Here is a 26,975-nt window from a genome sequence, read left to right as displayed (position 1 = left end):
GTCTATCTATCGATCTATCTGTCTGTCTCTCTCTCTCTGTCTGTCTGTGTTTCTCTCTCTCTCTCTGTCTGTCTGTCTGTCTGTCTCTCTCTCTGTCTCCCTGTCTGTCTCTCTGTCTCTCCCTCTGTCTGTCTCTGTCTGTGTGTGTTTCTCTGTCTCTCTCTCTCTCTCTCTGTCTGTCTGTCTGTCTGTCTGTCTGTCTCTCTCTCTGTCTGTGTTTCTCTCTCTGTCTCCCTGTCTGTCTCTCTGTCTCTCCCTCTGTCTGTGTGTGTTTCTCTGTCTCTGTCTCTCTCTCTCTCTGTCTGTCTGTCTGTCTGTCTCTCTCTCTGTCTGTGTTTCTCTCTCTGTCTCCCTGTCTGTCTCTCTGTCTCTCCCTCTGTCTGTGTGTGTTTCTCTGTCTCTGTCTCTCTCTCTCTCTGTCTGTCTGTCTGTCAGTGTTTCTCTGTCTGTCTGTCTCTCTCTGTCTGTCTGTCTCTCTGTCTGTGTGTGTTGTCTGACAGCAGTTTTGTGTGTATTATATTTGCCGTGGCTGTGTCCCAGTGAAAACAGAGCCCAGCAGCAGGAATGCAGCCTCCGGTCCGGGCGGCAGCCGCAGCAGCAGCTCTTCCGTCAGACGTGACGTCGCTGGTCCCCCGCTGAAAAACTTTCACTTGGCCTAAAGTTTTCTTGTATGAGGGAAAAAGTGCGAGTCCCGGACCCTTTCTCTGACCGGGAGCCTCGGAATGTGCGGACATTTGCACGCCAACGCTGCATCCCGCCGTCGAAATGTTAAAGCAGTCGTCTCGTTGCATCGACGTCGTGGCTGCTGTTGCAACTATTTGTGTAACAGTGTTGCTGGCGAAAAGTTGCATGTGTGTCAGCGAGGAGGACGATGAGGTCCTGGAGAAAAAGCAGCTCATGGAGCTTTACAGTAAGTTCAGCTCCAAACGAGCTGCTGCAGAATAAGACCGATATACATCCAAAAGAAGGATGTTGTGTTTTTAACAGGGCAGAAGTTATATAACTACTGAATAGCGACTGGAGGAAAAAGACGTGCTACATGTTTTATGGTGCTAGGCTTAAGGCTGGAGTTTGTTTGTTTGTTTTTTTAGAATTAATTCTGCAGTTTTAGAGTATTGAAGTCTTCCTCAGGTCTATACTGTACAGTAGTTGGCCTCTGGACCACAGACTGAGCCTCAGTGCTGCAGCAGGCTCACATTACTAACCAACAATTATCTTAAAAGGGAAAGAGAGACAGCTCAGGAACTGTAGAGAAGACTTTTCTTTCTGGAGGATTAGGTGAATATCAGTGACAGTTTTGAAAATCAGTGATATTACAGATGTCTTGGCATGTGAGGATGTGCTGCTGGTTTTGTTTGTATTATAAAAATGTATGTTCAGCTGACTTTCCCTAGCTCCACTTTTTTTTTTTTTTTTTTTTGTCTGTTCAGTGTAACATCTGGACAAAACAAGCAAGTTGAGCCTCATCTTGAAATGAGAAATTGTAGGAATTGTTCTAAAAAAAGAATAGAGTAACTGTTAAACTCAAATTGCATCCCAAATTTTTTAAAACAAATCTTCAACTGTGGAAATTGTTGAACAGGCAATGTTAATATTTGATGAATAGTAACACTACTCTGTGTCGGACCTCTACATGTAATAGTGAATCCCCATGCAAAAGCGCAATTGTTGTGAATGATAAAAGGTTCCCTCAGACTTTCAAAGCAGCATCAATGTTCTTTAATTTGATTAAAAAGATTTCAACTAAATTCAGCTCAGCCTTTGTCACATGCCATCTCTCTTTGGCTGAACTTAACCTCTTCTCCTGGTCCCTCACCCACCTCTTTCCAGAGAAAGGTATCTTCATCCTGGAGAGTGAGCCACTGAAACGCTGCATCACAGTGGATCGCTCCAACCTGGTGCTGGAGGACTGCGAGAAACCAACACGCCGCATGCTGTGGAAGTGGGTCTCCCGACATCGCCTCTTTAATTTGGGCACCAGCACGTGTCTGGGCCTCAACATTTCAGACACGACGCAGCCTCTCGGCACGTTCGAGTGTGACATGGCCCACCCTGTGCTGTGGTGGCGCTGCAGTGGAAGCATGCTGTACGGGGCATCGCAGTGGAGGGTGGCCGTGGCTGGACGTTTGTTGGTGGTAAAAAAAAACTCTTATCATGTGTGGAAAAGGCACAACACCCCTAGGGAAGGGCCCTGTTCGTATCCGTATGAAGGTAAACAACTAATATATCCTGCGTCACTCATTGGTGGCATTCTACGACACAACAGTCGTTTTATTTACACCCGACTCATCTGTCTTTGACAATTGTGTTTTTAATCTCTGCTGGTTGTGTTGTTCTTTCAGATATACACACTTTGTTGGGGAATGCACACGGTATGCCCTGTGCTTTTCCCTTTAAATACAACAACAAATGGTACTTCGAATGCACAACGGAGGGCCGTGAGGACCATCTTCCATGGTGTGCTACCACAACTCGCTACGATGAAGCTGAAAGATGGGGCTTCTGTCCAGTGCAAGGTAAAAGTAAACATTTGCTGTGTCAACATTATAGTGCACCCATGTCTGCAGCGAGATGCAGAATGAAATGTTCATCCCTGTTGAAGAACTCGATAGACATAAACAGCTCTGAATTTGAATCCAACAACCTTTGGATGCACAGAGATCCCAGCTGTGAGACAATAACCCAACATCAATCCTCAGCTTTGACAGCCCTCCTGCAGCTGCCTAAGAGGAAATGCATGCAGCTAAATCCAAAGTGCCACATTAATGCTGACGGTTTTAGGAGTGAAGCATCACAACCATTACACCGGTTGGCTTGCCACTTAAGTTTTGCTGTATAAAGATTCAATTTGAGGTTTGTTTAATAAAAACACAGAATAAATGTACCTTTTTCAATGTTTTTAAATTTTCACTGGTGCCTTAGTTTACTTAATAGATTTAAAAAAAACAAAAAAAAAAGTTTTATACTATAAAGATAGATTGATTAATATGTTATCGTTTTTTCATAGATTCCAGTTGTGAGCATTTCTGGGAGTCAAACCAGGAGCTGGGTGCATGTTACCAGTTCAACCTGTATACCATCCTGACCTGGAGCCAAGCACTGTCAACCTGCCAAGCTCAGGGTGGAAACCTGCTGAGCATCACCAGCTTGGCAGAACACAAGTATATCAGAGGTTGGCATCTGATAGGAAACACGCTAACGGACATTAAAGCCTCCGTCTGAAGCACCTCCATTGTTCTGTATCTGTATTACATCTGCAAACAGAATAGTAGAACTGCATTACGCTTCTCCTAGAATCTGATGTTGATATTTTTTTTTGCATCATGGGCCACCAGTTTAGCAGATACTTTTCATTTGTGCTGCTCTAGAGTAAGTGTTTATCTTCCCTTCCCTCCTTTTTCATTGTTTTGTCTTCTTTGGTGGCGCCTAATTTAGCTTATCACTATCTTTTTCAAAATTTTCCAAAAATGCCACAGCGGCATGAGGGCAGTCAATAGTTTCACATAAATGTTTTCATGTATTATGGTAGATCGACTGGCAAGTGTTGGAACAATGGTATGGATCGGACTGAACCACCTGAAGGATGGTCGGGGCTGGCAGTGGTCTGATGGAGCACCAGTGTCCCTGGTTAATATGACGACAGGTACAGATATTTGTTTGTTCCAGGGGCATTCGCTCGACTTCATTATGACCTTATACTGTATGAAACGCAATGATTGGATACACAAACATTACAGTCATTGACAGTGCAAAGCACTAAGGACCAGAATCTATCGAAGTCACTGAGACATAGTTGCCGCAACAAAAGCGGCAACCAACAAATTGTTTTTATGTTGGGTTTTTTTTTTTTTTTTGTTACTTACATGAAGACGTTTTATCCAATGTACAAAACCAGTGTTGGCCCACCTCAAACATCTTAGCAGCTGTGAGATGGATTTTCATACGCAGACATTAATTGTGAACAGAGGATGAATTGGAATAACTTTGGGGTTCCCTGACTTATCATTTATTTTTACTAAGTCAAATTTATAGATTGAACAATACCCTGCTTTATTATCACATACGTGCAAAACTAATCTCATCAGCATTTCCTATTTGGCAAATATAAGCATGCTTAAACATCAGCACACTGAACATAGTAAATAATATGCTTAGCAGGTTTTGTTCCTCTGGATATGTGAGTATTAAACTCGAGCACACCCTTGCAAAGCTGTTACAATGGCTGTAGATGGTTAGTCCTGTTATAAAATTACATCGAATTAAAGTAGATGTATGATCCAAGAGTTAGCAGTTTCTTTAATCAAATTATTATAAAAGATATTAAACTTGTTTCCCAGACTTTTTCAAAGAAAAAGTATAAAAAAGTTATCAAATTTGAATGAAAGCGAAAAAAGTTATCGCTTATGTTTGTTGTTTCTAAATTACGTTTCATTGTCATTTCTTCATTTTGTCGTCTTCATCTAGTTCAATGCATAATCTCTAGCTTGAGGCAGGTTTTTCCCACGTCAGTGCTTCTCTGCATGTTGTTTAAAACCACCGCAAGATAAAAAAAGAAATGTGGAGGAAGGAAATTGGTTGATTTTGCTGGAGAACTGTACAAACTGAAATGCTTCTATTATTGTGTTCCCATCAGCACTGCCTGCCAACCCGCTACAGGACAACAGACAGTGTGGAGTATTCAACTCAGCCTTTGAGGGCCAGTGGCAGAGCCTGTCCTGTGAGTCTGCTCTACCCTACATCTGTAAGAAGACACCCAACAACACCAGGAGAGCAGAGCCGCTAGGTGACACACACACACCTGACATGCAAACTGCTTCCCTGCATCATCAGAGGTGTGTCCTGGCTGTGTGTGGGGATGATTTAGGAGTCAGAGTGTAAAATTCACAAGAATTTTTTAATTTTTAATTTTTAATTCTTTTTGGTCCTGTTGCTCTTGGCCTCAGCAGCAGCACTTTTGAACTTTTGACCTTCTCCCTACAGCACCGTTGGTGGCTTCACCAAAGCAATGCCTGATCTAATTTTATCTAGTAAAATGTGTGCTGAGCTGTTCTGACATTTTGTGACTACTTTCCTGATTCTCATTTGTCTGACAGAGAATTGGCAGTATGTCCGTACAGAGTGTGCTAATGGATGGTGGCCTCATAATGGTTTCTGCTACCGGGTTCTGTCAGAAACCGAGGCAGGCAGCTGGCAGGAGTCGGCCCGGGCCTGTGGCTCTCAGGGGGCAAACCTCACAAGCCTGCATTCATTGTCTGAGGTGGAAATGCTGCTCAACCTCCTGGCTAACTGTAAGCTGTATCATCCAACACATATACATAATATTGAATTTTTTTATTTATTTGACATTCTGGGGATATACCAGGGGGATATTAAAGACTATTTTGTCTGTGTGAATTTCATGTCTACTTCAGTCTCTGGGGTGAGTACGGAGGTGTGGATCGGCCTCTGGAAACAAGCATCATCGCCAACCATAGAATGGTCAGACGGGACACCCGTAACACTCACTCTGTGGCATCATCATCAGCCACCTCACAATCTGACTGATTCAACAAACTGTGCTAAAGTAAACAGGAAGGTGAGTGGTGCTTTTTCTATGGAGAAACTCCCAGCTCTCAGCTCAAGAACAAGATGAACAGATTAGACAAATAAAAAAACATCATAAAACAGTGCAATTTCTTTTTCTGAGTGTGACAGTTCAAAAATTAAATATACTTGTCTATTCGTTAATAGGAAAAGGAGCACGCTGCTTTATTTAATGGTGATGAATGAAATGTAAAGAATTTTTTGGTCCTTGACAGTTGAATTAACTATGTCAACCACTCATCCTTTAATGATTTAATTGTAAGAATTCACCAGGTGCTGTCTTTGTTAGAGTGAAATATTTCTTTCACAGGAGGGCAACTGGCTTTTAGCATCATGTGACGAGCAACTGCCTGCGGTGTGCAGAAGAGAGAGCAAGAATCCTGTTCATCACCTTGAATCCTTGGATGAGGGTTGTTCTGAGGTAACAACATGTACGCACACGCCTAAACACATACATCCATGTCAACATGTAATCAGCTCACAGCAAGACCGAGAGGTCCGACATCTACAGACACTATTTTGTATAGTAACTCAGCCTATGCAGACGGGCGTAATAAACTTCTACATGGTTACATAACACTTAGTCTTCTTGAGAGACCTATCCCTGATAGGAATGATAGGACAACTCAAATAACAAGGGTAATATCCACAAGCACGGGATTTCTGGTTTCCTAATTTTTACATACATAAGAGACTGCCAGCAGCAAAAACACTGATCTTAAATAATGTGAAAAACATTGCATCCATACAATGAAAATCACCTCATAGTTTCTCACATGACCAAATGATACGCAAGAAAATTTAGATATTTTTTTTAGTATATAAGTGATTTTCAGTAAAATATGAATTTTAGACGTTCTAAAATTTCATTTTTATGCTTCAAGCACATTTTGGTCAGGGTAAAATGAACAGATGATGTGCTGTTCTGAGTAACAATAGCACCATACAGACCAGGACGTGCACCAGGCGGAGCCACGCGCCTACTGCAGTGAAACTTCTGAGCGAGTTGCCCACATCACAAGCACAATGAGCTGATTCACTCAATACTGACGTATTGTCTGGCATTCATGTTGCTCCCTGTCTCTGTTTACAAGAATATCCTTCTCCTGAGTCATCTTGGCTCCTTCATTCCCTGGAACATGAATCAAAATTTGGCCTTGAAGGCACAGTATGCGTCGGCATTCACAAGCATACACTTGTAATTCCTGCTTTTGTAGAGCAGAAGTATATTATCCAGAGAAGTCAAATCATTGTTTTGCACAATCACCCAGTACAGGTGACAAGTTCAAATGTTTGACTTGGCCTTAAAATAACTCAGTCAGCAGTACAAAATCTGTTTTGATTAAATCCTTAAACTCTGTCTCCATTTAAATGTTACTGTTGCTGCTCCTCCCACAAGTACAGAAAGGATTAGGGGCAGATGCAATATGGAGAGAGAGCAAAGCGACGCCACTTGCTGAAACACCCTCACCACACTCCATAACACAGACACACATTTGCATGTGTGTTTACACCAGATCTTGGCTGGGTATGTTTTTAAGTGACACAGTAGTCCAAATAGGATATCTGAGCTCTGCACCTGATGCCAAGAGGAAATATTTAAGATATGACACTATGAGAAATGTAACATACAGTACATTTTATTTTTAGCCGCTTTGCTGTTGTGGATCTATAGGTGTCACCAGCAGCTGCTGGGCTACCAATTGGCCTCAGTTTTAAATTCTCGATAGCTGTAGGAAAGATTCCCGTGACATTCATTATAGTCAGAAGATTAATCTGGTGATCCTGCTACTCTTACAATGCCTGTTTTTCTTAGGTTGAACATTGGTAGCAGTCACAGTTAACCCATGATGAGGTTGACATTTTGTTTTTTTCTTAGTGAAAATGCCCTTTCTGCTACCATGGACACCAACACCTCTGAGTGACAGTGTAGTAACATTTCACATAGCGCCATCCTCAGGTCAAATTTGCCCAACCCTATGATTCATGACAAAATAGTAGTTCATAAAAATGAACTACTTTCCCATTCAGCCACTGTACTTTGTATTAAGTGCTACTGGCAAATATTAGCAACCTAACATGCTTGTTAGCTAAAATGGTGAAAATGGTTTATACCAGTCCAGGGTAAGGGTTAGCACCAGGTTAGCACAACTTTTATTTTAATTTGACAACATAAAACACGTTGTACAAACATGCTCATACAAGAACCTGAATGAGCACTATGCCTCTATTTAAGTTTATTTAGTTCTTCTACTTCCTGTGCTGTTTGTTATGAACATAGTGATGTCTGATATGATGATATGATGATGTTAATTTTGTTTTGTGCAATTTAGTTCAGTGAAGTTTGAAATACATGAACAGCCTTTGATTCGTGTTATTTACTTGTTTTATTTTATGTATATGGGTTTTTTTTAGGGCTGGAAGCGACATGGCCATTCCTGCTACATGGTGACTAGCCATGAACAGAGCTATGAAGATGCGCAGAAGGGATATTACTGCAAGGCTCCTCTTCTTACTGTGGAAAATAGGTAGTTAGTTGAGAAAATGATTTTGTGTGTTGTGTTGAAAGAAATAAAGCAAATCTTTTAGGGTGTAGTGGGATTTGACTGTATTTTTCCACCTCTCCTCTTCGAACTGGCAGGTTTGAACAAGCATTCATCAACAGTCTGCTGAGTGAGAGAGGGGCCAACAGCAGCTTTTCATACTGGATAGACCTCATGGATCAGGGGGATCATGGAGAGTACAGCTGGCTTCCTCACAATGGCTCCTCTCCACCTCTAACCTTCACCAACTGGAACAAACACCAGCCAGGTAGACATTTTGTGTGTGTGTGTTAATCACAAATCGGCGTAATGTGATGAACTACATCACCTTTTCTGTTCCTTTCCTCAGTTAGTACCGGCGGTTGTGTTGCTATGTCAGGTGGACCTGCTCTGGGTCACTGGGAGGTGAAAGACTGCAAGTCCCACAAGGCCTTGTCAGTGTGCAAACAGGGTGTCAGTAGTTACCACGATGTCCAACTACCAGAGCACCACATCAATGCTTATGCCCTCTGTCCTCCAGGGTGGGAATCAAACTTTGGACTCCTTCACTGTTTTAAGGTTGGAGTATCTTTGTCTTTGTATTTGCTCCTCTGCCCTAACTCGTGTTTCTGATTGGTCCTTTTGGTTTTTCTTTTCTCTCTTTAACTACCTTCTTTGGTCAAGGTGCAGCAGCTTATGTGAGGGGAATTGTGCTCGGTTAAACATTGACCAGGTTTTCATAAGTAGACCCTTGCCAACCATGGCAGCAGTTTCTGTTATAAATTGATCCCGTGACGATGGGCTGATGGTAAATTTTGCTCCTCTAGGTGTTCCATGATGAGAAGGTCCTAATGAAACGTTCCTGGGTGGAGGCCGACTTCTTCTGTCAGGCCCTCGGGGCTCAGCTCGCCAGCTTTCACCATTATGAGGAGCAGGTGTTTGTTAAGCAGCTCCTCAGTAGCATGTTTGAAGGGTTGGTACAGCCCTCTGGGCCTCATCAATGCAGGAATGTTCTGAGAACTGCTTAATGCATCAATTGAGATGTTTTTATTGCACATGATTGGAAAAGTGAGAATTCAATGACCATGTCTTAAAGAGACATTTTGTTATTTTGTTATCTCTCAAAAATACAATGAAAATACCAACTTGCTAAACCTAAAAAAACAAAAATATTATTTTCTTTGTCAAGTTATCGATATGTATCTGGTCAATATGTCACCAGATATTCTCACCTATATAATATCAAGAGATGTACATTGTGCTGCTCTCTTCCTCTGGGTGCTGATGAAAAATATAACTATGATGTCAAAATTCAAAGCGCAAAAGGTTATTTTCTCAGACTTTTTGTTCTGCTCCTCGCCTTTAGAACAGAGGGTCGCTGGTTCTGGGTGGGTTTGAACAAGAGAGACCCAGAACACCCTGGAGTTTGGGAGTGGTCCGATGGCTCTCCTGTAAGAATGCGAACATCTGCCTTCCTCATTTGACTTAAGATGAGACCGTTTATCTATTAGGAGCTTATATCTGGTATCTGGTTTTGTGCAGGTGGTGACGTCCTTTATAGAGGATAAGAATGAGGAGGATGACAGGAGGGACTGTGCCATGTACAGTGACCTGACCAACGCTCTCATGCCACAGCCTTGTGATACCAAACACGAGTGGATCTGCAAGCTGTCCAGAGGTAAACCTTCACGTCACCACTCTTCATACAGACTTATAGCTAAATTCATTTATTTAATTTCACCATACTACTGTCTTATTTGCAGGTGATAAGCTGAAAAAGCCCTACTGGTACACTGAGCGTAAGTAAAAAGGTTGAATTCATTGTTTCTTACACATTCTGTTATGCATTTAAAATAAAGTAACCGAAGAAAAATATGCCTGTGCTGGGTAAAACAAGACTGGACTAAAAAGCATTTATCATTTGGCAGAATATGTTTACTGGCCACTGAATTCACATAAAAGCTAAAACAATTTGCAAGTTTTCAAATAAACAAGTAATTACATTTAATCATAATTTGATATTATACATAGCTCTTTGTTTTTCCTAGTATTTTATTTCTTTTTCTCCGCTACAAACAACACAGTGCTTTATATTTTTGTGAGTTTTTTGTTTATCTGCTCCATGTGGCACAGATGTTGTCTCTCAGCAATTTGACCAGTAAATAAATGAATTCTACCCATTTTATTACTTGAAACTGTGTCATGTATTATAATTTTCTTACCGAATCCACCGCAGAGATTGAGCCATGGGTGTTTTACCGTGGAGCTGAGTACCTGCTGGTGAAGCAGCCCTTCAACTGGGACACTGTGTCTTTGGCCTGTCAGATGATGGGAGCTTACCTGCTGTCCATTCATTCCAAAGAGGAGCTGCACTTTGTGAAGGAACGCCTTCGTCGGGTCTGTTACAGAAGTGCACTAATGCCAGACTGTTATCTAAGCTCAGTACAGTTTCACACGGGTGAATTAAATGATTGAAAAGCTGATTTTAAAACTATAACAATTAAAATACATGAGTGCACAGAGTTTGAAATTATGTACTCATCAAAACAGAATTGAAAACAAAACAAAAAAAAATAGACCAGACAAAAATAATGAAAAGGGAATAAATCATTGATCTCTTACTGTAAGCACTGTAGTATATCCCACCCCTCAAAAAAAACTGGCAAAGCATTTTTTACATAGATTTAACAAATTTATGTAAAAAAACCCCCCATCTTTTCTTGTTTATAGAAGAAAATTTACACATGCATGAACAAGCAAAGTGTGCCCCTCCCCCCCAACAACTCTGTAGACACACTTTACTCCTCATACAAGTCAAGTGTTTACAGACAACCTGAAAAGCTAAAATGCAGCTCATATGGACACAGTCATGCTTGAGTGCTCCTGTACATGGGGAGTGAAAAAGGAGCTTGCGAGAGATTAAAAGGAACAAAGCTAGGAGATGAAAGAGGCAAAGCAAAGGCCAAATAGAGTGTGAATAGCTACTCATGTCGGGGAGGCTCAAGTCCTCATTCCATACCAGTGAAGACAAGGTCACAAAGGAGGAGGGTAAAAGCAAAGTAAAGGCCTCTTTAATCTCTTCCTTTCACTCAGCTGTCTTTGGGTCCGACTGACTGGTGGATTGGCTTGTCCGTGGGTCAGCCTGGAGAGGAGGTCAGGTGTGTATGTTTGGCAGCTTGTCAGTTATTTGCTTTTGCTGGCGCTGGATCTATTACAACAATCTGCACATTTCTCACCATTATATTTGAAATATATTTCAATTTTTTTCATTGGTGATGATGGTGACTTGAAAAGTTGCTAACTGCAGATAAATATCTGACTTTTACAGGGCTTTGTAGGGTTCTGTAGTTCAAGTGACTCAAGTCAATATGAGCAAGAGCGAATGATCCCATATTACAATTGTGGAGAAATTAGGTCCCAGACAGGGACGGTATTCTTTACATGTCAAATGGTAACTAAATTAGAAACTACATCTTTAAAATGAAGAAATCAGTAAGTAATTGTGTATCTGTTTTTCAGATGGAGCGATAAGACAGATCTAGATTTTCAGAACTGGGCAGACAGGCACACAGGTGGTGGCCCAAGGAAAACCCGGCTGTGTGTGGTCATGTCCTCTTCAACAGGTACACACATGCACCTACATAAACCTAGATTATTTTCAACTTTCAGATGCCAAAAAACGTAAATGTTTTCATGGTAATTTGCAGGCAAGTGGTCGACAAATAAATGCAATGATGTCCACGGCTATGTGTGCAAGAGAAAGACTGTGTCTGTGGTGGAGACTCCCAGAGAGCCGCACTACATTGGAGGATGTCCAGAGAAATGGCTGTATTTCGGACACAAGGTTCAGTCATATAGTCGTCCATGAACATGCACACACACACCTTCAATTTCATAGACAGAGCTGCTCAGGAGTAGCCATCTGAGACACATAAACAAGCATCATTATCGGCGCTTTTAGGTTGAATAAATATATATCAACAAATACAAGGCCTTCCATGAGCACCCATAAATGTAGTCTTATTGACAATCAAAGTGTGAATCTCAATATGGTAGTGAGTATTCACAAGAATTTAAGAAAGACCTTATGTGAAGTAGTACAACTCCCATTTTATAATCGTGTCTGATAAACTAATGTAAAATGTTGCTTTTAAATTCAAAGTGTGGGGGCATAATGGTGCAAACTGTGAAGTATTATTTATTTATATTTTACGCTGTTCTCGCCCACAAATCAGGGCTTCTCTCATGTTCGAGCTCTCCTGGGATTAGAGCAGGATGTTTGTATTTTTATTCACAGTTCATGAATGTAGAACCCCCAACTGAGCTAAGCTGAGTCAGCTACAGTGCAAACCAAAACCAACTGATCTTCTCTGAAATGGTTTAATTTATGTTCCATTTAAAATGTCGGTTTCTTAAAAAACTGTACTGTTCAAATTTCTAAATTCAGTCTCTCTTCAATTATTATTATTGGCTTTTGAAAAAAATTAAGTCTAAATCTATAAAATATTTTTTTTCTGTAAGAGTATTAAAGCAAAAAGAACAAGATGGCTTACTCTCCAAAATTCAGATTACTCTATAGCAGCAAATACAACCCACCGACATTAGAGAACCTTGTCAACATGTGAAGAGCGAAAAAGTTAATGTCTCTGACATCATCTAATTTCTGTCAGACGTAGTCATTGAGTAGTACTCGAGAATTAACAAGTGTGACATGCAGATGTTGCTTCTTTTCTTTTTACTTTGAATCCTACCCCCCCGCTCCATGAAAGATTGGCATTGATAGTAAAGTAATAATTTGTCTTTTATATTGTGGTATTCATGTTCTGATGTGTGTATTGCCAGTGCCTGCTACTTCACCTCCCCAGCAGTCCGAAGGAGGGAAAGAGTTGGAAAGATGCCCAGTCCATCTGCTCCTCGTTCGATGGCTCGCTGGTTGCTATAGAGGATGAGATTGAACAAGGTAGAGGCAAAGTGAACTGCTCTGCTGGTTGGAGGAGTGCTATTTCATTGTTCAAATACTATCAGATAGGAGTTTCTGCCTCTCTGTAACTGTGTTAGTATTTATGAGAAAGGAATGACGCTCTACTTTACTCTCTTTTTTGTCCCCCTCTTGCTACACCATACTGTCTGCAGCCTACATCACCATGCTGCTCCAGGGCAGCTCTGTAGGTGTGTGGATTGGTCTTGAGGACACCATGAAATGGACCAATGGGAAACCGGTCAGCTACACCAACTGGTCTCCAATTGAACCAAAGAGCTACCTCACTGTAAGCTGCTGTTGAAAATGTAGTCAGTAACTGTCCCTCTGCCAGCTAGTCAGAGGTATGAACCTGTAGGTGTTGCACCTACAATTTAATCTGTCCAAGTGAGACGTTCTTGTGTAACTTCAGACACAACATATAGTGACAATGTGCTTTTTTTTTAATGTTTGTGCCAACTGATTTGTTGTTTGTTGATCCCAGGAGGATGAGTGGCTCAGTGGATATGCTGACGAGCCATTGTGTGCTGTTCTGTCTAATAACCACAACTTCCACCTAACGGGGAAGTGGTATGATGAGAAGTGCAGTGAGAGTGGGTATGGATTTGTTTGTCAAAAACCTCAAGGTAAGATCCTTCCAGGGTTTTTTTCTTTCATTGCCTCTCTTGAGGGTTTTTCAGCATGTCTGTCTTTATCTTTTGCACTCACCCCTCTAGTTTTCTGATGGTGATTGGCCTCTCATATTTTTCCTCTTTAACATATTCTCTCCAGCTCAATTAACCTTGAAGTGGAATTTCGAGTGCTGACTGGTGGATTTATTCCTGACAGCCACATAGTGCTTGAAGAAATAAAATAATCCTGAAAAAACTGCATACATGCCATTAAACACATGCGTTATAATGTCTAATGTCACTTAGTTTGTCTTTGAAGGAAATTTTTATTGGTGTATTACACATTGAGGCAGTTTGAGTTTGTATTGACGTTGAAATTGTAGCACTCACTGAAAACAAACATTTTCAAACCCCTCCTTTTATGTGGGTCGATTTATTTACAATTAATAGATCTGTTTTTGGTTTTTGGTTGTATCATTGCTGAATAATTTAGTGTTTCACGAAATACACTTAAATTTGCACTTTCTTGAAAAGAGTTAGATGAGAAGATAGATGCCACTACCATATCAGTCGGCCAGTTAAGATGTATCCAGAGCCAATTGTCAACTCAACTTAGCCATTATGTGGGGTCTATTTTCAAATGAAAATAAAGCAAGTAAATCAAAAATGTTGAAGTTCTCCTTTAACTAATGAATCATCCTGTAACTGGCTGATGGTATTAAATTCTTCTGTACAGTATCTTACCTCCTCTCCACACTCCTCTTTTTTCTCCTTTTCTCTTGTTGCAGATATATCCAAACCCCCCACCCACTCCTATCACCACCCTCTTCCTGACAATATTGAGTACAGGACCCGCAGCTACAAGGTTGTGTCTGGCAACATGAGCTGGTACGACGCGATGCATTTGTGCATAGAGAATGATTCTGACCTAGTGAGCGTTACAGATGCCTACCACCAGGCTTTCCTTACTGTCCTTGTCAATAGATTGGCAGTCCCCCACTGGATTGGACTGTATAGTCAAGACGTATGTATCCTCCCATGCAATATGTACTGTATCATTCTGCATTGCATGTTTGTGTCAGATAGGTGGAATTATCTGTGTCTGCTTTTAATAGCTTAATAGCTCTTGAAAGAAAGAATTTGACATTTTGGGAAATATGTTCTGTAATTCTGTAAATATGTAGCGTTCTTAACAAGAGTTAGGAGGTTGATACCACTGTGACATCTGTAAGGTTAATATGAGGCCACAGCACTGATAACAGAGAAACTGGTCTGGCTCTGTTCAAAGGTTATGAAAAATCAGCATACAGTCACCTAATTAACATGTCAGTTCTTCTTTTGTTTAGTTCTTATGAAAAACGTAAAAAGAAAAAAAAGAAGTACCTTTCTAAGTCCATGTTCATGGGGAAGAACGCGACTCCAGAAAGCCATATAGAACATGTTAGGGGTGGTTTGCTTGCTTTTGTACCAATGAACCAGAACCCGGCTAGCTTTTTGACCCCTTATGTGTTGAGGTTAACTTAAAGTCACCATCAGAACATCAGTGCAGTTTTCTTGTCTAACTTTCACCAAGAAAGTGACTAAACATATTTCCCAAAACGATTCCCTCAGTACTGTTTAATGAGCATGAAAAGCAGATAAAACACATCTGCACACATGAGATTAATTTAAAACTGGTAGTTAAATACTTCATACTTTAACATTTTTGGTGTTTTTGTTTTTGTTTTTTTTTAACCACAAGCATAATTTGTGCACGTCAGCATCTCATCTCAAAACTAGCAGTGGCAGTCACTTTTTTCCCACACTATCCTGTTGACACAACACAGTCTTGGAAAGTCTTGACATTTAATTGAACAGCTTAGTTTTTGTCCTACGTTTCTCAGTTGTGGCATGATTCACAACTTGACCACAAGACTGGACTTTATATTAGTAATAACTTTACTATATTTAGCTTTTATAATTAATTTTAGAAAGTGTTTGACAAAATAAAAGCACCGATCCTCAAATGCATAACAGAAATAACTTAAACCAGAGGGAGGACCAATAATAAAGTTCTTTATCACCGGGGCCAGATGTCCCAGACACACGCACATAAACTCAAGCATAATAAAATGCAATAAAAGAACTTAACAGATACTTAGTTGAATTTTGAGAAGAGTTTTGTGGGATTTAGGATAAGTTACTGATTTGGTTAGCTTTACCTCCCTGAGCAGGTTGTTGCAAGGTCGAAGGGCCTTTGTTGCCTGCTATACAATGGTCGATTTTTAATTGTTTTTGAGTAACAGGTGTGGACAGGAGAAAAAACTAATTTTATATTGACATTCTGACCAATGGCTACTTATAGTTGTCTCAAGTGTCTCCAGAAGTTTTCTCCTGGCCTTCTCTCTATGCATAGGTATTCTATCCAAAGGCATGTGGTGTTCTCAGCAGACAGTCAGAGCTTTAACCTTTGGATTCAAGTATCGCTGAGCCCCAGAGGAATGTTTTAGTCATTTAGAGAAACGAACACATTGAGAGAATTAAGGTCTCTGTGTGCCTCTGTTTTTTTTCTTGTGTGATACTGTTTAAATTCTGTCACCTACAGTAATTATGCCCCTAATTTTGTTTACATTCATTGATATGACAAGGATTCAGTGTTCAATAGTCACAAATGCACACAGCAATTAGTTATAGTATAACTATTATCACAGCTTGGAATCATGTTGCTTGTTCGTTATACCATAGAAAACTGTGTTTCATGTCTGGTGAGTCAGTGGCTGGAATCCCCCTCAGAAACACATGCCTCTTTGACAAATGCATGAAGTTTATTATTTCCTTTTTGAGAAACAAAGAAGTATTGTCATTTGAGTTCAAATTATGTGATTATTCTCTCTCTCTCTATATATATATATATTGGGTGCATAATTTAGACACTACAGAAAGCCAGCACCACTGAAACTATATAGAACATTGTAGTTTCATAAACAGTACACTATGTCATCACCTGTTGTTACAACCACACTTGGTCTCATCAGACTGATTAATAATGAAAATGGTGCACATACACACAGTGACCTCTGCTGCTGTAAGAGCTGGCATCATGAATAAGTATTGATTGTTATTGGTAGAGTGCCACTCCAACTGGGAGTCCTTGACTGACACATTGATGACTGCACTTACTTACAGAGCGGCATCAATTATCAGTGGTCAGATGGCAGTGACACCGTGTACACACACTGGGACCCAGCCGACGAAGAAGATGAAGACTTTGTGATAGGGGAATGTGTGTACATGGACGTAAATGGCGGCTGGCGGAGAGCTGACTGTGAAACTCTTCTGCCAGGAGCGCTGTGTCATGTTGCCCCACCAAGTCAGTGCTGCTTCAGTGAAACGTGAAATTCTGAGCTTTCTGTTATTCATAATGACAATATGAAATGCACACAGATGTCATCCTCTCTCCTGCTGTCTCTCACAGGCAGTAAACCATTTATTTCGTATGAGGTGGTTTGTCCCTCCACATGGGTGAAATTTGGACATGGCTGTTACAGCTTTGAACCTTTGGTACAGAAGATGACATTTGAGGAGTCAAGGGAGTACTGCAGACAGAAAGGTAGGGGTCCTTAAGATGCGGCTTTAGATATTCATTATATGTCACGCTGTGCTGTTTTTTGAATAGATGACAATTATATCACAGAAGTTAAGGGATGGCTTTCTCTTTCACTTCTAACTGCCACATGGACTGAATACTCCACCTGCAGGTCAAATGTGGTAGCTGCTCAGAAAACCACTAGGCTTTTAAAGTTTCTTATTTAAAGATAGCACTGACAGAACTTTTAACATTGCTGCAGTTTGCTTCCAGTTTTATACTGGCTGTAAAAACATGAGGTTGCTTTTAAAATTCTTACTAAAGAAAGGAAATGAACACCCTCCCCAAAACTAAACTGCACAGTGGTTGTGTTTGTTGTGCTTTCTTTCACTTTCAAGTCAACACTTCAGATGTCCTGACCATTGAGAGCGAGACAGAGAATCGCTTTGTCCTTGAACAGCTGTGGTTGTCGGGGTTTCTCCACCACTCTGTGTGGTTGGGGATGTACTTCAATGTTGACAGTAAGAACATGTCAGTCTCTCATATCCATGGGATGGCCTGTGCATTCCTACTTCAAATTGTGGCGTCTTTCTTTTTAGCTGATTCTATGGCCTGGGTTGACGGTTCAACTATGGACTACACCAACTGGGCCAATAAAGCCCCGGACTCCAAACTGCTGACTACAGATACCTGTGTTACTACCAGGGTGGTTGATGGAGTGTGGCACCTGTCTCAGTGCAACGAGATTCTTGGATTTGTCTGTAAAACCATCTCAGGTATGTCGAATCAGGGGCCTTGTAAGGGGTTCCCTGCAATGCACCACATGCGGTATCATGGTGAAGTATTTTTTTTTTAGCCATGAGTCAAAAAAACAAAACAATACTTTTTACCCATGTGAAGGGTATTGTTTTTAGGGTTTGAACAAAAAAGCTGCAATATCCAGTGAATACAATTTGGTAAATTTAAGGTTTTCACATACTTTATAGCTGCAGAATTTTTGAAGGTCACATTTCTTGGCAGGTATTCAAATAATGTCAGCCTGTATTTTTTTTCTTACCTAATTTTTTTGAATCTGCAAACATTGAAACATGTCCATGTCCAAGTTCACTCAATTTGCTCTTTTGTAGATGCTGTTGCTGAGGTTGAAGTGGAACCAATAAATGGTAATGTGTGCATTCATTAGAATGACACTTCATTCATAACAACTTCAGGGTTGTTAATGTTTTATTAGTGTCATAAACACGAGTGCATTGTTGTTAGTAGTGTGAGTTGGTCCAGATATGATATACAATTCAAAATGCATGCTTCATTTACGCAGTCTATGATAGAATGTTGTGTATGTTACAAATAAATGTATTTATCTGTGTTAATATTTTCAGATTTGTAATTTATTTAGGGGCCATTGTACCGCCCATCCACACAAAAGTATCAGAACATAAAAGCTATCATTATGTGTATTTCAGGTTTACATCATGGTGTCAATGCTGCTGCAGTGCTGGTGGCTGTGCTGATCTTTGCCCTGCTGGCAGGTGCGATGTGGTTTGTTTACAAGAGGAACTCGCATTTTCATGGGATCCCTATGCTGGGCAGAGCTTATTACAGACAAACCAGCTCCCATGCTATAGAGTCAGATGGAAATGTGCTGATCACAGACCTGGAGGTTCACTCAGGAGAATAGCACTCAGTGAATCTCTGTCTTATTTTACAGTCTTGTTGTTCTTGCGCTCTCTGTCTAGCTGTCACCATTTCACCATCAGGTACGAATGCCACACAACACTGTAAAGCTGTGACACTGACTCCTCAGGACAGTGGTGAGATGTTTACTGTAATATTTTCTCGACAAAATGAAGAGAAGGTGTCTGAAAGTTTCCAGTTTTCCCCTTCAATTCAAACCATTGAAATACGACACATTTTTGTTAGGATTTTTCTTGTGTTTACACTGAAGAGCCCACATTTGAATTTCTGTTGTTCAAAGTAGACTAACTAATTTCACATAAATGAGAATATTGAAGAAGGGAGGCTAATGAACTTTTAATGTGTTAAAAGACATACTGCATACTTATTTGACAGATTTTTGAAATGATCCTGCAGTATGAGGATTTAATCAATTATTACCTGGAAACGCCAAATAGGACAATAATTTGAATAATAATGACTTGATATTATTCAGTTGAGGACAGGTGAGGAATAGCTCTAACTATGAAGGTTAAAAGTAACTCGAAAATAAAAGGCAGACTGAAAAAGACGTTACACAGGTTATATTTGTGATGTCATTTTGTACATTTCATTCAGAATCCGGAAGATGTTGGAGTTGTATATGTGGTAGAGCAATTTTGTCAGTATTACTTTTGCATTTTTATTTTATTGTTCTAAACCCACATGGTGTATATTGATAAGAGTATCGTGTATATTCAAAACTAAAAAACAGAAAAAGTGTGAGGCATTACTGATGATTTAATTTCTCTTTTTCACTTTTGTTTGCAGATGCAACGCAAATTATAAGATGCATTTTGCACAACTGTGTTTGGTAATAAACGGAAAATAAGCCAAACTGATCGATCTATTCGTTGTTTTCAGTTTCCCTGCATCATAGATACTCAGTAACAACCATAGCTAAGATATCCACTGGACAAGTAACAAAATGTAACGTTCCAGAAATTCAAAAAGGCAATTTCATTTTGATTGACACATAGGATTCAAATGAAGTTTTGTATATGGTAAGGGTCCTGGTTTCATCAGCGAGTATTTCTGTGAGAACAGAGATGTCTCAAAGAGTGGAAATCCCAAATATAATCATCAGTCTCACTGTTGAACTCCCTATTTTAGTAGGAGACTTGAGCATTACCATAATTCGTTATTTTTTGCAGATCCTCTTTATAAAATCACTCCAGCCGAAGAATTTGTATGGTTGCAGCAGAGTATCTATCCATCCACATCCTACTGCATACTACACAGTTTTGCAGAGTCATTAGCTTGCACTTTTGGTCTTTGCATAAAGCTCTAATGTGCTCTTTCCTTAATAGACTTGTATTCTGCCCCAGTTTTCAGAATTTCCATTTATCTTAGCAGTAGCTTTCTGACCTAAAAGCCAGGTCAGATATTCACTTCCCAAGATACGCTCTGCTGTCATTTGTACTGCAAAGGAAATTTCCATTGCACCTAACCAGTGGGTGTGAAAGATGCAAGAACAGAACCAAAACCAGAAGAATCATTCCTCCAAACTTTCAGTTCAAATTCTAATCTAAATTCAACTATGACTAATTTATATTTGACGAATAGTTTTGACTTTGTATATGTTATAGTTATCTTAACCAATCAATCAGAAATGCAACCAACCCCCATCATTAACTAAACAACAAGCTGAAAGCACATGTACCCACAAAAAGCCAGAACTCAATGTCAAACTGCTTACAAGTGAAAGAAGTGGGGAAAAACGTTTGGAACCAAAAGGAGACATGAAACCAAAACAAGATGACTATAATATTGCCTCTGTTGAGAGACACGGTACATTCATGTATGATAAGAGTCATTTCCCCAAAGTCTCCAAGTTTGAATCCATACCAAAGCACTAAACAGTGTATAAACCCCCAGAGCTACAAGTATCATAAGACAAACCTAACAGGGTCTTATAACAACAAAGAATAAACTTCATTTTACCAAAAGATGTTCAAAGCAGTAAGTCGTGAGCTGGACACAACCCACAACCGGAGTGCACACAGACCAGGGGCTGAATCCCCATGAACAGCGAGCCTGGAAAGGTTATCCAGAGATAAATGTCTATTGATGTTATATCATGGCCACTGTGACTACTGACTGCTTTTTCGAGCAAAGACTTATGGGTGCTTTACTAAACCATGCTCTGGCTGTTGTTTTCTTAATACTGTGTTCAGGGTTGTTCATGTTTTGTTATGGGCATATGAGAGAACTCTTCATTGTCTATACGGTCACAAGTTGACTTTTTACAACCTAAAATTAAGTTTTAGTTCAAAATAAGCAGTGATGGGAATATATAAACAGCAATACTTTTTCAGTACCTAATTTAACTGCCTGTTCCCATCATTTCCATCACCGCCGGCTCTCTCAGCCAAAGCGGAACTGCAGAATTGGGTTGTTTTTTTTTTTTTTTGGTTCTTTTGAATGAGAAGTGATAGGCAAGGCAAGTTTATTTGTATAGCACAATTCGACAAGGTGATTCAAAGTGCTTTACAGAGACATTAAAGATAGCATGATTAGTTTGAGAAGAAGAGAAGAAATAAAAGAAAGAAAGAAATAAGAACAATAGATAAAATCTGATAAAATCAGTAGTTAAAATATGATTCGATTTTAAAACTCAGGCTTAAAAGTACCAGAAGGTTCGGAGCTTTATTCAAATGCAGCTGAAAATAGGGGTGTCTTCAACCTGGATTAAAATACACTGAGTGTTTCAGCTGATCTGAGGCTTTCTGGGAGTTTGTTCCAGACATGTGGAGCGTAGAAGCTGAAACTTCTCCATGTCTGGTTCTGACTCTGCAGACTGATAAAAAACCAGATCCAGATGACCTGAGGGGTCTGGAAGGTTCATACTGGGTCAGGAGGTCATTATGTATTTTGGTTGTAGACCACTCAGAGCTTTATAGACTAGCATCTGCCTGATGGACGGGCAGCCAGTGTAAACCTGTAGAGATACAATACAATACAATAGTCAAGCCTACTAAAGAGGAATGCATGGACTAGTTTTTCGAGGTCCTGCTGGGACATCAGATCTTTTAACCTTGATATATTCTTAAGGTGATAGTAGGCTGATTTTGTTATTGCCTTAACGTGTTTTTCCAAATTTAGGTCTGAGTCCATCACTACACCCAAATTTCTGGCCTGGTTGGTGGTTTTTAGGTGTATAGATTGAAGCTCTGTGGTGAGCTGTAATCGTTTCTCTTTGGCTACAAAGACAATTACCTCAGTTTTGTTTTTGTTTAGCTGGAGAAAGTTGTGGCACAGCAGTCATCAATCTCCTCAATGCATTTACCAAGAGCCTGTACAGGGCCTCGGTCTCCTGGAGACATTGTAATATATATCTGCGTGTCATCTGCATAGCTATGGTAGTTTATTTTGCTGTTCTTTATAATCTGTGCCAGTGGGAGCATGTAAATGTTAAACAGAAGAGGTCCTAGGATGGAACTTCAGGGAACTCCACATGTGATTCTTGTCTGCTCAGATGTAAAGTTACCTATCAACACAAAGTACTTCCTGTTCTCTAGGTATGTTTTGAACCAGTTTAGTGCAGTTTCAGAAAGACCCGCCCAGTTCTCCAGTTGTTTGAGTAATATATTGTGGTCAACTGTATCAAATGCAGCACTCAGATTCAGTAAAACTAAGACTGACATTTTTCCACCGTCTGTGTTCAGACATGTGTCATTAAACACTCTGGTCAGAGCAGTCTCAGTGCTGTGGTGCTGTCTAAAACCTGACTGGAAAGCATCATAGTAGTTATTTTGTGTTAAAAAGCTGTTGAAAAATCGCTTTTTCAATTATCTTACTTAAAAATGGGAGATTTGAGATGGGCCTGTAGTTGTTCATTTATGTCTTGTCAAGATTGTCATTTTTCAGCAGAGGTGAAATTACAGGAAACACACCTGACATTAAGGACAAGTTCACAATCTGTAGCAGGTCTGACTCCAAAATGTTTGAGACCTTTTTGAAAAAACCTGTTGGCAGGATGTCTAAGCAGCAAGAGGAGGAGTTCAGCTGATGTAAGATGTCCAGGTCTTTGCTGTTAATGAGTTGAAACTGTGTCATGGTGTTTAAACCAGTTTTCGGTGGACACTGTGCATGTGCTGAACCTGCTGCTGATGTGCCAACTGCTTGTCTAATATTTTGGATTTTGTCTGTGAAGAATTCAGCAAAGTCATTGCAGGCCATGGTGGAATGAAATTCAGTTGCCACTGACACAGAAGTGATAGTGCTTCACTAAGATAGAAAGGTACAGTAAATCAAGAGGATGGGTTAGGGTTAGTGTGCGGCGCAAAACCTTGTTTCAGGAAGTGGGTTTAGTACGCTGAGTTTGTTAAGTCTGATCTGAGGGAAACACTATGTTTGTATGTATGTATGGCATTTCACTTCCTTGATCTTTTCAGTTACGCCCATGCACATTTTGTACCGTTTGTCTGAATACACATCCAGGTTGGTCTGCTGCAGAGGCCTGTAGATATAATATATACATATATTTATGAAGATATACGTAGTTGTTTTTTTTTTTTCCAAACATGGCATGTCCTCTAGTTCGACGATCCCGTAGATTAAGAGGCTGCAAGTTTTATATACATTAAATAGGAAAGTTAAATAAACCTGATATATATCATTTCTGCATCTCAATAGGATTTTGGGTGACTGAATTGAAATCCATTTAAATTAATGATTATAAATTCAATTCTGTTTATAACATATTTAACACATCACCATTTTACTCAGTAAATATATTTCTAAAGGTGCTACTGACATGAAAATTTCACCATATGTTGGTAACAACCCATACATGCAAGGAAATCCAACCTTAGATGTCCATGAATTAGGTTTTGTGTGACAAAATGGAATGACACAGGGAAAAGTATTGAATACATGATGAAATGGAGGTGCAAAAAGGCACCAAAAGCCAAGACACCAGCTGAAACTTATAAGTAATCAGAAAGCAATCCTGCACCTTGTCAGTGCAAATTAACATCAACTGATTCAGTCCCAACTGATGGCCTGTAAAAAGGTGTCACACAAACATCTATTGAGCTGTAAAAACAAAGAACTCTCTCAAGACCTTGCAACCTTATTGTTGCAAAACATACTGATGGCATTGATTACAGAAGGATTTCTAAATTTCTGAATGTTCCAGTGAGCGCTGTTGGGGCCATAATCCAGAAGTGGAAACAGCATAATTTCACCATAAACTGGCTGTGACCAGGTGCTCCTCACAAGATTTCTGACAGAGGAGTCAAAAGAATTATCAGAAGAGTTCTCCAAGAGCCAAGAACCAATTGTGGAGAGCTTCATAAAGACCTGGAATTAGCAGGTACAATTGTTTCAAAGAACACAACAAGTAACGAACTCAACAGGCATGGCCTGTATGCATGCTCACCACGCAAGACTCCATCACTGAAGGAAAAACATGTTGACTGCACATTTAGATGAGCCTGTGAAATACTGGGAGAATATAGTCTGGTCAGATGAGACCAAAACTGAACTCTATAGACGTCTTAATACACACCATGTTGGGAGGCCAAATGGCGCAGCACATAACCATAAAAGCACCATACCAATAGTGAAGTTTGGAGGTGGAAACTTCATGTAAATGAAGGAAGGATGACTGGACAAATGTACCGAGACATTCTCGATTAAAAATCTGCTGCCATCTACCAGGGTGATGAAACGAGGGTGGAAACTTCAGCAAGACAATGATCCCAAACACATAGCCAAGGAAACTCCCATGTGGTTTCAGAGAAAGTCTTCCAAGTCTTCAAGATTTGAAGACTGTTTGTGTGGCAGAATGAGCCAAAATCACACCTGAGAAATGCATACAACTAGTTTCTCCATACAGGAGGCATCTTGAGGCTGTTACTACCAGCAAAGGCTTTTGTACCAAGTATTAAATGAATTTAAGTGTCATCAATACTTTTCCCTGTGTCATTCCATTTTATCACACACAATTTATGGACATCTAAGGTTTGATTTCCTTGCTTGTATGGGTCGTTACTGACATATGGCAGCACCTTCAGAAATATATTTAGTGAGAAAAATGGTGATGTGTTCAATACTTATTTTACCCGCTCTATGGCACTCACATTCCCATCCCAGTGAAGGTGATTTCTGTGAATAGGACCCAACAGCACTTTGATGTGGCTTATTGTAGGATGAGATCCCAGGTGGAGATGACTAAAAGCCCGTTTTACGTCACCTCAGAGTAACCACTGAGAAAGCCTCTGACATAATTGATGTATGCGTTATCCTCTATAATACTGGCTCTGTTAGAGGAGCACAGTGTCCTGTCCTACTAATAGCCCAAATGAAGTCCGCTCTGCAGGCATCCAGGATGGAAGAGCATTCAGTGACATTATGCTGGAATCATTTTACAGATTAGGGCAACCATCACCACCCCCGAAATCTAGAGCAGTCAAATGAAACCAGTGTGCTTCTGCGTTGTGTAGAATAATGGAGGCGGTGACCCAAGATCTCCTCCAGAGGATTTGATCTCCATTGTTAGTGACATCAACAAAACAAAAACACGTATACATTGCTAGGTTAACAGTGTGCTTCTCCTGTGTGCCCCACAATCTCTCTCTACAACAGCAGAATTTGGGAAGACATGTTAGAGGGGGCAGGAGGAATGATACGATGGGCAAAGACCATACAACAGGGAGGGACAATAGCCCTTGTTCACTGGTCAAGGAAACCCCAATACAATTAATACATGAACCCTGGAGACGCTGACATTCAGGTACAAACACAAAATAAGAAGTAATAAATAAAATAAGTCTGTAAGTAGCCAAATCACACTGTTGCACAAATAAAAACGGATTTAATTTTTTTTCCAACTTCTTTTTCTTTCTTCTCTTTCCTAGAAATACAGCGCAACTGTTGGATAATTTTGACACAATTCTCCTGTGACCGTGCACCCACTACTAAACCACTATATTGTGTTTCAGCACTTCTATTTCCAAATCTGATTTTTTAATCTGGGAGGTCCAAGTCCACCATTTCCAGTTCTGTTTTGTTTGTTTGTTTTTTCCCATTTTTACTGACTGTAAATACATAGATGGCATTAAATCCTAAAGTTCCTTTACAGAATCAACCTCCGCCTTTAACTGAAATTTTTACAGTGTTAATCTCTGCTAGAGAATTTGTCGGAGCCTTGTCCCCCTGCACAGCCATGCTCTGCTGAAAAGGACACAATGTCCATTCATACTTCAGCATAGGCTACATGTCACACTATATTCCATGGGGAGATAACTATCAGTAACATATGATACTAAGATGTTACATCTGGAGGCCTCTCTGTGACAGGAGATATCCTCAACATCTTATGAGAATGAGCGTTGTTTCAGTATACTTTAAACTACTATTTGGCATAATCTCGTGTTTTGAGTAGTCTTCTTACAGCTGCAAGGAGCTCTGTTGTGGCATGAAGCTCTGCAAGGAAAATGTTCCATCAAAAATAAATAAATAAATAAATAAAATAAAAATAAGATGCTTCCAAATCCCAGGGGACTGCACCTAAATGAAAACAAATGTTAAATTCAATACAGTTCCACCATTTTCACTTATAATATTACATAGGTGATTAAATATTAAATAAACACATCTATTAATTCTGCCACTTCAGTTCTCTCTCCTTTGACGCTGCAGCTGTAAAGTCTGTTCAAACCCGCTGTAAATCCCCTGGTTTCTGATTTCTAATGTCAGACTAAAAGAGCTCGTTGTCTCTGTTCACATGGTGAATTGTAGCGTCAGAGCTCCATTGATGTTGAATTTTTATAGTCATGGTGCAGGCTGGACTCAAAGTTCAGGTTTGTTAAACCTCCTTCTTGAAGCAGGCCCTAGGACAGTTTTCTTGACAAACTGAGGGTAGCTACAGACTTTACAATGTTTTTCTGTTTATGACTTCATTAAAACAAGTTTTATTATGATGGCAGTATATAACAGTAACTTTCCCTGGTGACCTGTTATGCAGTAACTTAAGGATGAACTCAGTTAGGAAA

At 40.0% G+C, this 26,975-nt stretch overlaps 1 protein-coding gene across 1 annotated transcript; it reads left to right on the top strand.

Moving 5' to 3' along the window:
- The first annotated feature begins 457 nt into the window (after window positions 1-457).
- Window positions 458-19,814, top strand: pla2r1 (phospholipase A2 receptor 1). The gene is made up of 30 exons (XM_029498930.1): window positions 458-910; window positions 1,831-2,211; window positions 2,343-2,516; window positions 3,008-3,172; window positions 3,530-3,643; window positions 4,634-4,783; window positions 5,094-5,288; window positions 5,412-5,575; window positions 5,894-6,004; window positions 7,999-8,111; window positions 8,225-8,394; window positions 8,476-8,684; window positions 8,933-9,078; window positions 9,472-9,556; window positions 9,648-9,783; window positions 9,869-9,904; window positions 10,342-10,502; window positions 11,199-11,263; window positions 11,625-11,728; window positions 11,813-11,949; window positions 12,948-13,065; window positions 13,239-13,372; window positions 13,568-13,709; window positions 14,483-14,718; window positions 16,860-17,043; window positions 17,149-17,283; window positions 17,658-17,780; window positions 17,859-18,035; window positions 18,387-18,422; window positions 18,723-19,814. The coding sequence occupies exons 1-30, from the start codon at window positions 766-768 to the stop codon at window positions 18,935-18,937; spliced, it is 4,461 nt and encodes a 1,486-aa protein (XP_029354790.1). The 5' UTR covers window positions 458-765; the 3' UTR covers window positions 18,938-19,814.
- The last annotated feature ends 7,161 nt before the right edge of the window (window positions 19,815-26,975 follow it).

The sequence above is a fragment of the Echeneis naucrates genome, chromosome 3 (assembly GCF_900963305.1).
Source record: "Echeneis naucrates chromosome 3, fEcheNa1.1, whole genome shotgun sequence".
Taxonomy (NCBI): Eukaryota; Metazoa; Chordata; class Actinopteri; order Carangiformes; family Echeneidae; genus Echeneis; species Echeneis naucrates.
This window is presented reverse-complemented; position numbering and strand designations above follow the sequence as displayed.

Coding starts and splice junctions, on each gene's coding strand:
- pla2r1 (XM_029498930.1), top strand. CDS start 766: ATGTTAAAGCAGTCGTCTCGTTGCATCGACGTCGTGGCTGCTGTTGCA. Junction 2,212..2,342: donor CTGTTCGTATCCGTATGAAG/GTAAACAACTAA, acceptor TTGTTCTTTCAG/ATATACACACTTTGTTGGGG. Junction 4,784..5,093: donor CAGGAGAGCAGAGCCGCTAG/GTGACACACACA, acceptor TTTGTCTGACAG/AGAATTGGCAGTATGTCCGT.